The sequence below is a fragment of the Neoarius graeffei genome, chromosome 23, assembly GCF_027579695.1.
Source record: "Neoarius graeffei isolate fNeoGra1 chromosome 23, fNeoGra1.pri, whole genome shotgun sequence".
In the NCBI taxonomy this organism is placed as follows: Eukaryota; Metazoa; Chordata; class Actinopteri; order Siluriformes; family Ariidae; genus Neoarius; species Neoarius graeffei.
The window spans coordinates 56,371,370-56,388,115 of NC_083591.1; the positions used below are offsets into that span (position 1 = coordinate 56,371,370).

At 39.9% G+C, this 16,746-nt stretch overlaps 1 protein-coding gene across 2 annotated transcripts in view; it reads left to right on the forward strand.

Moving 5' to 3' along the window:
* Window positions 1–16,746, forward strand: part of sdr16c5a (short chain dehydrogenase/reductase family 16C, member 5a) — a 50,533-nt gene that overhangs the window by 26,019 nt on the left and 7,768 nt on the right. For both annotated transcript variants that reach the window (XM_060906476.1, XM_060906477.1), the window contains exons 5-6: window positions 7,788–7,932; window positions 14,752–14,877. In XM_060906476.1, coding sequence (XP_060762459.1) covers window positions 7,788–7,932; window positions 14,752–14,877 — 271 coding nt within the window. The remainder of the gene's footprint in view (window positions 1–7,787; window positions 7,933–14,751; window positions 14,878–16,746) is intronic.

Sequence of the window (16,746 nt, forward strand, 5' to 3'; positions counted from 1 at the left end):
GCTATCGGAGAAGAGGTTCATTATCAGGGCGTGTTGGTATTTAAATAGATTAAATGAGGTTGGGTGTGATGTAATTACATTGTAATTCACCTTTAATATGTCAAGTATCCAAAAACCTTTTTTAAATTCCCCACTAATTCTCAATACCAGTATCTTTATTCTGACTTGGTGTGAGAATTTTTACACCATTTTGCTGTATTAATTTACAGTATATGCCGAGTCAGAATAATGAGATACTGAGGTGAAAATAGCGAAGGGTCTGAATCAAAAACAAGGATTGATGAAGTCAGAACAGCGAGACGTTGAGTCACAAATATCCAATAAGTTCCAAACGTTTGGAATATCCGCTCCCGCTTCTCTTTCCTCCTCCAGCACTATGCTGTACAACCCCGATTCCAAAAAAGTTGGGACAAAGTACAAATTGTAAATAAAAATGGAATGCAATAATTTACAAATCTCAAAAACTGATATTGTATTCACAATAGAACATAAACAACATATCAAATGTCGAAAGTGAGACATTTTGAAATTTCATGCCAAATATTGGCTCATTTGAAATTTCATGACAGCAACACATCTCAAAAAAATTGGGACGGGGCAATAAGAGGCTGGAAAAGTTAAAGGTACAAAAAAGGAACAGCTGGAGGACCAAATTGCAACTCAGTAGGTCAATTGGCAATAGGTCATTAACATGACTGGGTATAAAAAGAGCATCTTGGAGTGGCAGCGGCTCTCAGAAGTAAAGATGGGAAGAGGATCACCAATCCCCCTAATTCTGCGCCGACAAATAGTGGAGCAATATCAGAAAGGAGTTCGACAGTGTAAAATTGCAAAGAGTTTGAACATATCATCATCTACAGTGCATAATATCATCAAAAGATTCAGAGAATCTGGAAGAATCTCTGTGCGTAAGGGTCAAGGCCGGAAAACCATACTGGGTGCCCGTGATCTTCGGGCCCTTAGACGGCACTGCATCACATACAGGCATGCTTCTGTATTGGAAATCACAAAATGGGCTCAGGAATATTTCCAGAGAACATTATCTGTGAACACAATTCACCGTGCCATCCGCCGTTGCCAGCTAAAACTCTATAGTTCAAAGAAGCCGTATCTAAACATGATCCAGAAGCGCAGACGTCTTCTCTGGGCCAAGGCTCATTTAAAATGGACTGTGGCAAAGTGGAAAACTGTTCTGTGGTCAGACGAATCAAAATTTGAAGTTCTTTATGGAAATCAGGGACGCCGTGTCATTCGGACTAAAGAGGAGAAGGACGACCCAAGTTGTTATCAGCGCTCAGTTCAGAAGCCTGCATCTCTGATGGTATGGGGTTGCATTAGTGCGTGTGGCATGGGCAGCTTACACATCTGGAAAGACACCATCAATGCTGAAAGGTATATCCAGGTTCTAGAGCAACATATGCTCCCATCCAGACGACGTCTCTTTCAGGGAAGACCTTGCATTTTCCCACATGACAATGCCAAACCACATACTGCATCAATTACAGCATCATGGCTGCGTAGAAGAAGGGTCCGGGTACTGAACTGGCCAGCCTGCAGTCCAGATCTTTCACCCATAGAAAACATTTGGTGCATCATCAAACGGAAGATACGACAAAAAAGACCTAAGACAGTTGAGCAACTAGAATCCTACATTAGACAAGAATTGGTTAACATTCCTATCCCTAAACTTGAGCAACTTGTCTCCTCAGTCCCCAGACGTTTACAGACTGTTGTAAAGAGAAAAGGGGATGTCTCACAGTGGGAAACATGGCCTTGTCCCAACTTTTTTGAGATGTGTTGTTGTCATGAAATTTAAAATCACCTAATTTTTCTCTTTAAATGATACATTTTCTCAGTTTAAACATTTGATATGTCATCTATGTTCTATTCTGAATAAAATATGGAATTTTGAAACTTCCACATCATTGCATTCCGTTTTTATTTACAATTTGTACTTTGTCCCAACTTTTTTGGAATCGGGGTTGTAAATGAAACTCTGCTGATTTCAGGTTTGAACCTGCTGTACGTTCACAGGAAGGCCTCCAGTTCCTCAGTCATGAATTCCAGAGATAGCTGAGCTGCCTGTAGCCTGCTTTCACTCAGTCACCATGACGATACCACCGTTTTGGTTTTGGAGAATGGTTAAGAGGGTTTCCTCAGACCGGTGTTATTTTAGACCTGGTGTAATTCTCTGACTCATTCTAGAACAACGATTTGTGTTCAAGCCAGAGCCATAAAACGAGTATTTACGAGGTCAGGTCACAGATAAACTACAGACAGGATGGTGTGTGTTGTAAAAGATGGCGTGTGTGTGTGCGAGAGACTACAAAGGCCTTTGGGGTGAAGAATGTTTTGTGAGAAAGAAGTCTGGACGTATGGAGAGTGTGAGCACTGAACTCGTGCTCAGAAGGACAGCACCTGGATATGAACCTGAAGCGTCAATAAAACCACCTTCTCTCTTCCATGTTTGTGCCTGATTTGCGTCTTTATTAACATTATATTACATTTAGGGCTGGGTATCACAGTCAGTTTCCAAGATCGATTCGATTTCGATTCTTAGGGTTTTAAATTGATTGAATTGAATCGTGATTAATCTGAATCAATTCAATCTGCTCTTAAAGGGGAACAGAGGGCAATATATAGAGTAAATATAACAATAAAACACACATTAACGAACCTTATTCAAGACTTGCAAAAGTTTTTTGTTCTAAGGTTGGAAAGTTATAGTGTTTTGAAAGTAGCCCGAGCAAACTATTTCCGCAGTTTGAACAGCCCGCCATGATATTAATTTTATCCAATCAGAATGCACGTTCATTTTCTCTGCGTAACACTCATGACGTATGTATGTGCCCAGTTGTGTTGGCTCATTGAGGTTGGGAATAGCACGTATGAATCGGAAAGTAGGATGAATTGTAAGTGATCGGCTACACAATGCCACAGTGTGTTGCTTTCGGGTGTAATAACAGGACCGATGGAAAGCATAACGATCCTCCAGACGTGTCTTTTGCGGGATCTCTTCGTACGATTCGACAGAGCTGTCGCTTTCACTTGATGCGCCCGACGCCATGATTACACGCTTCTCTCCTAGTGCAGTGGGTAGCGCTGACGTCACGGTCTTTTAAAAATGGCGACTCTTGTGCCGTTTAGCGTACCGACTATTATATTTACAATTACCAAGATATTTCGTTGTTTTCTAGTATATAAATTTGATAGAATATTTAAGAATACGTTACTTTGTCACATCAGCAACTGTATATATTATATTTGGTACCCCTTTAAATAATGAAAATATCTCCATACAATACGTTGCAAAATACACGTCTTTATTTTGTAAATTTGACAGTTCACACGTAACTGTAAACAAAACTGTCTTATCTACCTGTAATTAAAAAAGTGCAAATGTAAAAAGTGCAAATGAACATTGCAGCAAATTGTATTAAGTCAAAAAAATATTAAAGTATTAATATTAACAAAACGAAGACAGTAAACTTAAACTGTCACACTTAAGAGACTGAGAGATTCTTGTTGAGGAAAAGGAGCTCGTTGACTAGGACTGCGTTGACAGCGATGTCCAGGTGTCGCACGCGATGGCGACTCTGTTTGCTGACTGCATTTTCATTCGTATCGCGTCTTTCACAGATGTATACATCATGGGTATCTCAGTTTCAGTCAGGTGTTTACGTTGCACCATAACGCAGTGTGGTTCGAGTTAGGGATGTTAACCGATGACCGTTTGACCGGTGGTTGACCGAATCAACGTCAACCGGTTAATTTTTTTTGGTTGTCGGTTAAAAAAAAAATCAATCGTTTTGAAGCTGCCGATTTTGGAGCGGACAGCTGACAAATTAGAAACACCCATTCAGTCATGTCCCGCCCCAGTTAAAGACAGCTGACAAATTAGAAACACCCATTCAGTCATGTCCGGCCCCGTTAAAGACAGCTGACAAATCAGAAACACCCATTCAGTCATGTCCCGCCCCCCGCCCCAGTTAAAGACAGCTGACAAATCAGAAACACTCATTCAGTCATGTCCCGCCCCAGTTAAAGACAGCTGACAAATCAGAAACACCCATTCAGTCATGTCCCGCCCTCCTGCCCCAGTTAAAGACAGCTGACAAATCAGAAACACCCATTCAGTCATGTCCCGCCCCCCGCCCCAGTTAAAGACAGCTGACAAATCAGAAACACTCATTCAGTCATGTCCCGCCCCAGTTAAAGACAGCTGACAAATCAGAAACACCCATTCAGTCATGTCCCGCCCCAGTTAAAGACAGCTGACAAATCAGAAACACCCATTCAGTCATGTCCCGCCCCAGTTAAAGACAGCTGACAAATCAGAAACACCCATTCAGTCATGTCCCGCCCCAGTTAAAGACAGCTGACAAATCAGAAACACCCATTCAGTCATGTCCCGCCCCAGTTGAACACAGCTGCCACTCGGCGAAAGAAAAGTGTAGACACCGGCTTTTTAGCTTACAAATTACAATTCTGTTTTTTTTTTAAATTTATTTATTATTAGAAGGCACATGGAGTTTAGTCCTGCCCTGGCCAGTGCATTCTGAAAGTATGTTTCGGTCTGTAGCCAACAATGACTTTTTTTTTTAATCGCGCAGATCCGTTTTTTTTTTGGGGGGGGGGGGGGCGTTGGAGTGTCCGATTGTAATTTCAAGGTGGATTCTGTATTAAAATTACTAAATAGGCGGGTGCCGTTGCAGTCCATGAGGCGTGGGGTGTGTGAAAGGAGGGCAGTGGATCGGGGGGTTGCGCGCGTTTGCGCGGAAGCTGCGCAATCAGTAGATCAGAATGCGCACATTAAATTTTGCGCGGGCGCGCAGCTTTCTGATTTGCTGTTTTCTTCTCGTGCTTGTACTTCCTGTGTTTCGTGGACTGTGGCGGCATTTGCTTATATGCAGAATTTGCTTTGATGAAGTTGTGGTCGGACGCTCCAACGCCCCCCCTTGGGAAAGGAAGGTCGGATCTGCGCGATTCAGCTGTGGAGAGGGCGGCATCCGCCAAAAGGCGCGCCGTTTGCATCCCTGTAATAATTCCAATTCTAGAATTTTAAACTCGTAGGTTAACCGACTTTAACCGGCTAATGAGGCTCGGTGGTCGGTCAAGATTTTTTTTAGTTTTCGCCATCCCTAGTTTGAGTACCTGAATGAGCCGCCTGAATCCTTCATTTTCCACTTCCGAGTATGGGCTTAAATCTCTGCAAACAGAAGTTGCGATGGCCTCTGTTCTCTTTATACCCCGCAGAGACTCTGATGGTAATGCTAGCAGGTCCTTCAGTTTCTTTTGTTTTGCTCCGGGCGGCTTGTTGTCGGAAGCTAAGGTTAGCGTAGTGTGGTACCTTGTCAGGTGATCTGTGGTTGGTAGAAGAGATCAACTGGACTTGCTTGAAAAGTCTTGAAGACGTTTCGCCTCTCATCCGAAAGGCTTCCTCAGTTCTGTCTGTCTAATAGGGAGTATCAAGTATTTCTCCTCTCATGGATCATCATAGAATCCGAATCAGAATGCTGATGGCTGCATTGTAGGTGGCCGATAGACGTCTCAGACACCCACATCCGTTCAGCGACGGCCGCCCCAGGCCGACAAAAATGAACGATCCACTCTGGCTAAGATGTCTGCCAGTTTTCTGGAAGTCCTCTCATACTCCCGCACCAGTCGAAGGGAACTCATCCCAAAGTGCGTAGAAACATGTCTGTGAAGATACTCAGTCATGAGAGGACTTCCAGAAAACTGGCAGACATCTTAGCCAGAGGGGATCGTTCGTTTTTGTCGGCCTGAGGCGGCCGTCGCTGAACGGAGGTGGGTGTCTGAGATGTCTATCGGCCACCTACAATGCAGCCATCAGCATTCTGATTCGGATTCTATGATGATCCATGAGAGGATAAATACTTGATACTCCCTATTAGACAGACAGAACTGAGGAAGCCTTTCGGACGAGAGGCGAAACGTCTTCAAGACTTTTCAAGCAAGTCCAGTTGATCTCTTCTACCAACCACAGATTACTATGTACCTGGATGACTGAGGATCTTCACAGATACCTTGTCAGGTGGTTTCTGAGGTTTGTAGTATTCCTACAATAACTGAGCTCTGCTTGGCATATCTTGCAAACTACCTTGGTTTTATCAAGCTCTTCGTCCTTTGTCGTTTTAAATTTGAAATGATTCCACACGTCAGATTTCATTTGAGACGGCTTGCTGAGCGGTGTTTTCCCTGCCTCAGCCACGGCTCTGGCCTCAGCCATTTTGTGTGCGTGCTTGAACGTCACGACGTACGACCAGTGTTGCCAGATACTGCTGACGTTTTCCAGCCCAAAATATGTTCAAATCCACCAAAATGCACTTAAAACTGCCCAATCTGGCAACACTGCGTACGACTGCGCAGCTGCGTCATCACGCACGAGACGGCTGAGGGAGGAAAATCACACAACACACGAGATTGTGTTGTGGAAAAAAAAACCCAACTTGATCTCATGCCCTGTGAATCGATAGTGCGAAATTTAAATGAAATCGATCCAAAATCGATTTTCTTACCCAGCCCTAATTACATTACAGGCATTTAGCACCCGCTGTTATCCAGAACAACACACCCAGAGCGACCCGGGGAGCAGTTGGGGGTTAGGGGCCTTGTTAAAGTGCCATTCCACCATTGGATGTATTCTTTGGCATAAAATCCAATATATTTTATGACCGCATGACTAGACAGAGAAATCTTTTAGCTTCAAAATGATATATCAAACATAATTTTTTGACAACGACAAGTATATTAATTTTGCGACCAAAGTCACCTACCCTTTTAATTTCCGCGCGGTAGTGAAACGTGATGTCATCGGCAGGTTCCCCTTCTTGTGTACCATGTCACGTGTGACGTGGCACAGATTATCAGCAATGGCGGATAGAACGCGATTTCCACTTGTCGATTGCTGTGCCGATATTCACCATCGACCGTCTCCTTTGGGCATCACTTGCTATTTTCCTTCGCTTCTTTTCCGAAGCTGACAGTCGCGTTCTATCCGCCATTGCTGATAATCTGTGCCACGTCACACATGACGTGGTACACAAGAAGGGGAACCTGCCGATGACATCACGTTTCACTACCGCGCGGAAATTAAAAGGGTAGGTGAGTTTGGTCGCAAAATTAATATACTTGTCGTTTGTCAAAAAATTATGTTTGATATATCATTTTGAAGCTAAAAGATTTCTCTGTCTAGTCATGTTGTCATAAAATATATTGTATTTTATGCCAAAGAATACATCCAATGGTGGAATGGCACTTTAAGGGCACTTCAGCCAGTCCTGCTGGTCCAGGGAATTGAACCGGCGACCTTTTGGTCCCAGAGCTGCTGCTGCTGCTGCTGCTTTCCTCATGGCAGGAAATTTACTTCACAATCCAACAGTTTTGAGTTTGACCTTGAAACTCAAACCGCATGTTTCATTGTTTTTGAAAAACTGAATTTTGTCTTTTTTGTGTGCTTGTTTCTATTCTTTTCTTACTTTTTTGTTTCCTTGTTTTTAATTTACATTTTATTTTTCTGTTCCTGATTTTCCCACCCCCTTTAAAGTTATTATAATCAGGGGTCCGAGCGTTAAAACCAACTCGGACATAACGCATTCGGTCAGTGGAAAGTTCAGGAACTGAAAAATGAATAAATACAAGTAAATTTTTCCTTCTTTCCTTCACAGACCCCTGGGACCCCGTTTTAAGAATCACTGTATTTGTGTATATGCTCAAGTTCGAGCTCAAACCAAAATATAAAATTTATTTTATTTTTTCCCTTTCAGATTATTGCGCGAGTAAATTCGCTGCTGTCGGTTTCGCCGAGTCCGTGGCCCTGGAGCTCATAGCTTCAGGAAAATACGGCATCAAGACGACGATAGTGTGTCCGTATTTCATCAACACGGGGATGTTCGACGGCTGTGGAACAAAGTGAGTGACGATCAGGGTTTTACAGAAACCATGTGAAGTTACGGCTCAGGATGAATGGACTGAATCACTATTTATAACATCAGTAAATTAAACGAGTGTTGATTAATTCTCTATAACAAGCTCTGACGGTTGTGAAGTGTTCTGTTAACGCCGTCGTTCCTTATAGAACATTATCGTTTCTATAGTAACCGCTCATTCAGAGGGACTTGTATGATTGGTTGGCACTGCTCGGGAACAAATGAGAAATAATCTTTGAGTTTTCTATCAGATGTTCGTTTAATGTTGATGGAAAATGGAAGGAGTCTCCAGTGTCAGTGCTTTGTAGCAGTAAGTTTTCTGACCTCTTCAGGACAGTGTTGTGGTTCCTCAGTAACATAATGAGCTGCGTTTGTATTTGGTCTGTTAAAGGGCCAGGTTCACCCTTCCCAAGCCGGCGTTTTCTATGCCATCGATATTCCATTGCGTTACGTTTGAAAATGATCCACAACAATACGGTGGTGTCCTCAGACCATAGATCATAAACTGTAAAGTGAAATCGAAGCTATTTTGTCAAAGTGGTGAAATTTTTAAATTCTTTCCACTTTCATTTGGTGATTCTGTCGTAACGGACCAGAACCGGTCTCGGCTGTCTCGTGGGCAGCCACGAAGGAAAGAAAATATCAGAGTGGAGTTTATTGCCAAGTGCCTTCTCACATACAAGGAATCTGCTTTGATGATCGGTGCTTGAACAGTTAAGATTGCTAAATTCTTCTAAGACAAAATGTAGCTATATGCATAGAATTTAAAAAAAATTTGAAATTTACAAATTTTGAAAAGTGGGCATGTTTCGAGGGCATGTGTAGGAGTCGTTGGAGTCCAAGCTGTACAGTCAGGGTTCCCGCGGGTCCTTAAAAAGTCTTAAATACAACTTTCGGCTTTCAGGGCCTAAAAACGTCTTAAATTGTTTGGAATGACTGGAATTTTCGAAAGGGAGGTATTAAATTTAATATTGAACCGTTTGGGGTATTTTTTTTTAACCGTAATGTTAAACGTGACCAGCGTACCTTTTGGGGGCAGCATTGGTTCTGTGCGGTCCGTAGATCAAGAACTAACGTTAGGAGGCTCCTGGAGGCGGTGTGGTGGTGTGGTTGTGGTGTGGTGTGGTGGTTGTGAAGAGTGAGAGATGCGCAGGTAGCTTACGCGGGCGCTAGAAAGCGTTGATAATTATGGGAAGATGTCTGTTTAACGACAAGTGGTTGGAGGATGATGGATACCCCCAAAATAAGGAGAAGAATCGTTTGCGATAAAAAGCGCTGGATCACACAAATGTGTGTAAAGACGGTACCGCAGCGCTCGGGACACGGCGGACTGGGAAACTGTTTTTTCACGGACACGAGGCACGCGCGCGTGTTAGAGGTCAAGCGCTCCGGAGTGAAACGCAGGGGGGTTCGCGCATGCGCACAAGAGTCAGGTGGAAAATGGGGCTTATAGGAAATACTACTAATAATAATAATTAGCATCATTTTTTTTACATAATTAACATTGTTTATTGTACTAAGTTAAATATAAATATATAAACCTTTATTTCAAAACTCAATTAAAAAGAACTCCAGAAAATACAATAATTCTAAATATAGTACAATATAAATAATTTGTACAAAAGGTTTGTTTTATTACCTATCGTCTACAACAGTGTTTTTAATATAATAATAAGAATAATATTAACAACCACTAATAATAATTAGTAGTAATAGTAATTATTATTGATTATTAATCATTACTACTTATGAATTAGTGATTAATAAGTACTAGGGATTATTAAATGTTATAAAATTAAGTTATTAAAAATGATTACAAATAATTATTAAAAGGTAGTAATTGGTAGAATACAAACAAATTAAATAGTGAACATTTGATATAAAATAACTGTACTACTACTACTACTACTAAACAATAATACTACTAGTAATACCTGTTAATGTTATTATTATCAGTTCAATTGTTATATCAATGTTCACTATTAAAACAAATTATCTATAATCCATGAATAATTGTTTGTATCACTACTACTTTTTTAATAATAATTTTAACTAATCTTAACTCAATTTTATAGCATTTTAATAATCACTACTTATTTATTAGTATAATTTAGTAGTTGATAATTATAATTACTCCTTATTAAATTACATTTTGATAATCACTGCTTATTAAGTAGTAATTAATAATACTGGATTATAATTGCTGTTCTATTAATTAATATAGCTAATAAGTAGTGATTATTAAAATGTTATAAAATTGAGTTAATTTTTTTAAATTATTAAAAAAGTTGTTTATTATTATTATTATTAGTAGTAGTAGTAATGCAAACAGTTATTCATGGATTATAGATAATTAATGATTATTTTTGAATAATGAACATTGATATAACAATTGCACTGATGATAATTAGTTTAGTTATTACAACACATTGATTAATATTGATAATGGTTATGAAAGGTGACGGTTGTTTTTCTGTGTTTAATGTAACGCTCTGATGATTGTATGAGTGCATAAACAGGTTTACGCTGTTCCCTGCTATAATGCAGAAGATACTCGAGAACTTCCTCAGCCAGCTGTATACTGTACCACTGATTTTGCTGTCGGACACAAAATCACATCATCAAAGATAATCTTTGGGGATTGAAATAATGCCGGCTAAGGCTGTTCAGCTGGTTCTACTTGCCGTTCATTGTTTTCGTTTTTGAAATGATTCATGGTGTTTTCTCCAGTAAACCCCAGTCTTCTCCTCGCTGCTACAGTAGTTCTGCAGGCCAGAACACACGACTTTGCTTCAGCTGTTTGCGTGTCTAACAGTTGCCATTGATGCACCCTGTTGTTCACCAATTGTGTGCATTCTTCTTAAAGTTAGTAAAAAAAAAAACTATTGCAGAAAACAGTTTTAAGTTGTCGTATTTATCACTTTCTTTGCCATGGTACAGTCTTAATTTTTCCATTTAGAGGTCTTGAAAAGGTCTTAAAAGTCTTTAAATTTGCACTTGAAAAATGTGCGATACCCTGACGGTATATCCGGAATGTGCAAAAATAGGTCACGTGATGAAGTGGTGATGAGACATGATAGGCGTGCGTGAGAGGAAGAGAACGTGTAATGGGTAGTGAGCCAAGTCAATCATCAATATCAGGCGTATTGTGATCAAAACTCGAGATGGGCTTTGAACGGATCAGAACCAGTGAATTTGCAGCGTTGAGCTTGATGAACGTGCATAAAGAGAGTTAGCAGAGTCGCGGTCATGTGCTTTGAAAACACGGGTGTGTATGTAAACAAAAACACCGAACTGGATTCTGGGAAGGGTGAGCCGGTCCCTTTAACTTGAAGAATGAAAAAAACGTCGGAGGACATTTCACAATCTTAAATGTAACAAGAAGCAGATAAAAAGTATAATGTGTCGTTCTTTAATTCATAAAATAGCTGTAACTGTTTGTAAAATGCAGTGGTATTAGAGGAATAAAACACTTCACAGGGGCTTCAAAGTTTGGGAGAATAGCAGGGTACAAATAATTTACAGCAGGGTGCAAAATGGTAAAATGTCTGCCAGCGGCAGACATAATGCACGCAAAGCGTGCGGGGGGGTGTTCAAAGGGGGGTGCCCTTTGCCCTTTGCCTCAGTCGTTTTATCAAATTTCAGAAATATTTGCAAACACACATAAAAAGTAGTCCGATTGAAATCCACATATGGATGACATAATTTTAAGTCTGATGTGCACTTTGACTAAGCTAAAGGCCTCTGCATGCTCTTGCAACAAGGCTTTCGCAGATAGCTTTTCGCAGACAGTTGTAATTTATCGTTGAGTGGGGAGTAATAGGCGTGCACGATGTTATTCACCGCCACAACGCAAGGGGGCGCGAAGTCGCTAGGAGTAGTTGGTGGGTGTGGTTAGTGGAGTGTTTATCCTCCGGTTACTTATAACGACTAGAACTTTTTTTTTTTATAATGACTAGAACTGGAGTCGTATAGATGTACGTACTTCCTCAATCAACCGCTCTTCGTGCTGCTCCATCTTCGCTCGTGTTTTTAAAAATGCCGGTCGTGAAAACAAACCGGGAAAGTAGGGAAGCGGAAGTGCGTGTACAGCGGATGTAGAGTGGACCAATCAGAGCCCTCTTGTCTGCGACGCTGTCTGCGAGGCTTCTGCGGTGGTCACAATTTTTGGGAGGTGCGCGCAGAGCGTCTGCGAAGGTGGGGGGGCTACGCAGACGCTATCTGCGACACCGTCTGCGAGGACTGGGTTGTCAGCATAAATTGGCCTTAAGGTGACAAGTTTCTCCAGATTCTCTAATACTATTGAAGAATATGGTGAAATCTTGAATACAGATGAAGAATAAAACAACCTCAATTATAATCAAAATGTTTATTTTTTGGCAGTCAATAAACTGTTACATAAAATGCAGCTACATGTACTTCATCAGCTGACTTCATCGTTATTAAAAAACAGCAGCTAGCAGCACTCATCGACAGTCTCAGCATTTCTATTGAAAATAACTTTTATCCAAATCTCAGCAACCTAATCATCAGGGATCCCAGACGTCCGCTATTTAGCGGAATTCCGCTATTTTTCTAGCCAAAGTGGTGGTGTTTTTTTTTTTTTTAAATCTCTTGTATATCCGTTAAAAATATGTTTAAGTAAAATGACCAGCAGAATGCGTTCTGATTTGGTTTGCTTGTTTAGTGATGTTTTTGTCAGCTTCGTTTGTTCTCGTTGACATTCGGGAACACTCGGAAGTTAAATTGATGTAAATACCGCGAGACTGTACGCGATAGAACGAGAAAACAATATGGCTGCACCCATTTGCTAGAAAATGTGTTTTAACTCCGTTCGTGCTTTTGTTTCTAATGCGTTGAACTTAATTCAATATGCAGGGCTGTGAAATTTCTGCGGATTCTGTTGCGAAAAATATCATCTTCACAAAACGTCTATTTTTGCATTAAAAATCATTGGGGGGGGTCTAGTCGGTTTTAATCGCCTTGCACGAGACCGGCGGCTCAATACAGCCGGACTCGCAGAGTTTTATGCCAGCTGAGCGTGGAACACGTCTTGACTGCGACTCAGGAGCAGTGTTGCCAGATTGGGTGGTTTCAAGTGCATTTTGGTGGGTTTTGAACATATTTTGGGCTGGAAAACGTCAGCAGTATCTGGCAACACTGCTCAGGAGTGCATGACAGAGCTAAAAATAGCTATTGTGTGACCTGGCACCGTGTACGTGAATTTTGTACTTACAGTACAGGGTGCAAGATCAGACATAGTTAAGATGCCATCAAAAAGGAAAGCTAAGGAGGTGTTTGAGAGAGATGCAAAGAGGGCTAGAAAAGAACAGACAGACAGACAGACTGAAGGAAAAGATGAAAAAGAACAAGTTTGCAAAACTGAAAGAGATGGTGTTAAAGAAAAGAAAATTAAAAGACTTTCATTAGATGCTGTTTGACAGACTATGAACATTTTGTAAATAGCTTTAATAGAGGAATGCAAATACTATAGAACTAATAACTAATAGCCTTACTGAAAGATGAATTGAAAGAAATAGCTGGGAGTGATGCAAAGAGGAATAGAAGGAGCCAGAAGTAAAAGAAAAGATGTAAATAATATATTAGATAAGAAACATTAGTTTTTTTAAACTTTTGCTCTGTAGACAAGAGACATTGTGACAGATTCTTGGAAAAAGCCAGGACATAATACAAGAATTAAGTGTAATTTGGAAGACAACAGGAATCTCTCACTTAAATATTGAGCATGATTTTTCACAGTCATTTTGAAAGGCCTATCAAAGTTTTCTTTTATTAACATTTCTTTAAATTGTTATTTACACATTTTTTTTTACTTTTATTTTTGATTAAGAGAAAATACATAGGCACTTATTAGATATTTCAAGGTATTTTACATGGATCTTTCATTTTAAAAGAGAAAACTGTTGATAGGTATTTTATATGGCAAAATGAAGACCAAGACTAGTCAAATATTTACTTGTTGAGATCAATTTTTTACTTGCAGGAAATGCTCAGAATACACCATATAACACCTAAAATGGCATGGGGAACTGAAGGCAATTTTTTATCATCAAAATTCTATTTATCTCATTTTATTAAATATAGGAATGCATTTTTGATCGCTATTTTGTCGCCGCTATAGCAAGTTATGAGTGTGTGAAATATGCTCTGTAATATATCAGTCCATATGTCAAAGCAACGGCCGTAAACGAGATTCGTTGAGACCTGTGCGAGACATCGTAGGACAGAAGTAAAACGTACAGCGGAAATCAAAGTGACCGACATCTGCCAACGTTGTCAAAAGACGCGCTTGACCTCTTTCAAATGCTGACGTAATCAAGCCGGAAGTTTTGTTTGTTTTGATAGCAATCAGGAAAGTTTGAAAAAAGTCGGCAGTAATCGTCATTTAAACTCGTTTTTGTGCAATATTTCATTTGGAAAACAGTTTTCAAAATAGCGGTGCTGACACCTGGCTGACGCTTCATGTTTCGAAGTCTCGCACAAGTCTCGTGAAGATCGCGCGGATAAGCGACGCCTGCCGTGGACCAAACGAACTAAATTCAACACGGCTAAAAACCGAGTCACGATATAAGGTTACTAAAACCCGAAAACATAATTGAATAACACGTTAATTAAGAAATAAAGCAAGTTTAAGAATGACTTCAGTTCTTTAAACTCTGAGCTCTTTTTGGCTTTTCCTCAGTGAGAATACGTATCACTAGAGCGCGCTCTTCAGTCCGCATCCCTGACACACGTGCTGATTTTGGTTTTGTTTATTTGCTTGTTTTTGTTTTTCCTTCAGATGGCCGCGTTTGCTTCCCATTCTGGAACCTGAGTACGTCGCAAAGAAGATTGTGAACGCCATTCTGATGGATCAGACCTACCTTTTAATGCCAAGGAGCATGTACTTTCTAATGTTTTTGAAAAGGTAAGACCATAACGAGAGCTTTGTGTTTTAACTGTCGAACAGAAATCACTTTATGATTAAAATTTAAAAATGGTTTCTTCAGAAATGTATTAATACACAGCTTTTTCAATTCATATCTACTTTGTGATGAAATGTAACACATCACTAAATATATATATATATATATATATATATATATATATATATATATATATATATATATATATATATATGTGTGTGTGTGTGTGTGTGTGTGTGTGTATGTATGTATATATGTATATGTTATTTACCAGCTGGGAGGTCCGTATCGTGAAATACCGTGACTGAGGTCTTGAAAGTATTCAAGGCCGAGGTCACGGTATTTCACCATACGGACCGACCTTAAGCTGGTAAATAATATATTTATTTTTTCTTTACCAAATTCTAACAGAAAACGAGAGCGCCCGAAAGGGAAAACCGAGCCGAGCCGCCATTTTGAATCCTCATTCACGGCTGTAATGCAAATGGCTTCCTCCTCGGTATACAAGTGCACTTCCCTGGCAGGAAAAAAACTACATTTTGCCGCCTATGTAGTCCCCTATTTATACAAAATTGAGTCATTCAGGATTCAGCCATGTTTTTGCTCGGCGTTGGCAGAGTTACAGGTTTTTAGCTTTCTCCTGAAATGTTTTCTTTTATTTCTTCTTCCTCAGGGGAATAAAACTCGCTTTCGCTGTGAACACTGTCGTTATCGCTATCCATGCTGTAAAATTAATGCTATTCTCCTGAGAAATGCTGGCAAAAATTTATAAGATTTTTGATAATCTTATAAATAAATCTTATAAAAAAAAAAAGATAAATGCTGACAAAAATTGCTACTATGTTTGTTGTGAACGAGCGAGTCACCAGAGGTCCGTATCGTAGGATACGGACCCGCTCGCCAGCCAATCAGAGCGCAGGATTTGATGGAAACCGGACCGCGGAAAAAAATGGAGGATATGACACGGTGGTGCAAAGATATGAAGTTTATCTTCTTGTGTGGAAAAAATATTGATGACAGGTTCACCATGAGAAGATAAACCTCATATCTTCACTCCATAGTGTAATAATCCAAAGAATTTTAATTCTAATCCAGCTCGCTGTTTTGATAATACACATCTAGTCAGTGGGAAACCACTGGGAGTGACGTCATCGGAGTGAGAAATCAGGAATTATTATCCATACAGGGCACTTTTTTTTCAATGGAATAAAAACGTGTTCTATTCCGTTCTAGCAGGTTTCATTCATTTGGTTTGATAGCAAGCAATATTGTTAGCATTTCGCTTATCCTATGTGTATTACGTCACTCTACCCAATGGAGAATGAGCGTTGAATATGGTTTACGATACTGCATGGTAGTCAAGACAACATGACTAGGGATCGACCGATATGTTTTTTTCAGGGCTGATGCCGATAACCGATATGTGCAACCGATAAATGTAAACGTTATAATTCACATGAAATTAAACATAGCACACACTGACACAGACCTTCATATCCATGAAATGCATGTTTAATTGTAAAATTGAACATGAAATTTTGTGCAGGGAGATGCCAGCAGCATTTGTACAATAAAGTCAAACATTAGTTAGAATAAAATGAGAAATAATAATAAAATAAATATTCACCAATAAAAAAAATAAATCACTCCGTACTATATTACAGCTCACCATTTTCAGTGGAAAATAAATGAAAATACACTCTGGATTCTTTTACACTAAGAACTAAGTAAGACTTGCCAACTTCAAGTAGTTTTTAAATAACAAATCAAGTGTAGGGAGATGCCTGCAGCATTTTTTAAAAAGTAAAATCAAACATAAAGTCGGCGATCACTCCCTATTCTGTAACAACTTAACAAGTAACCATCTACAT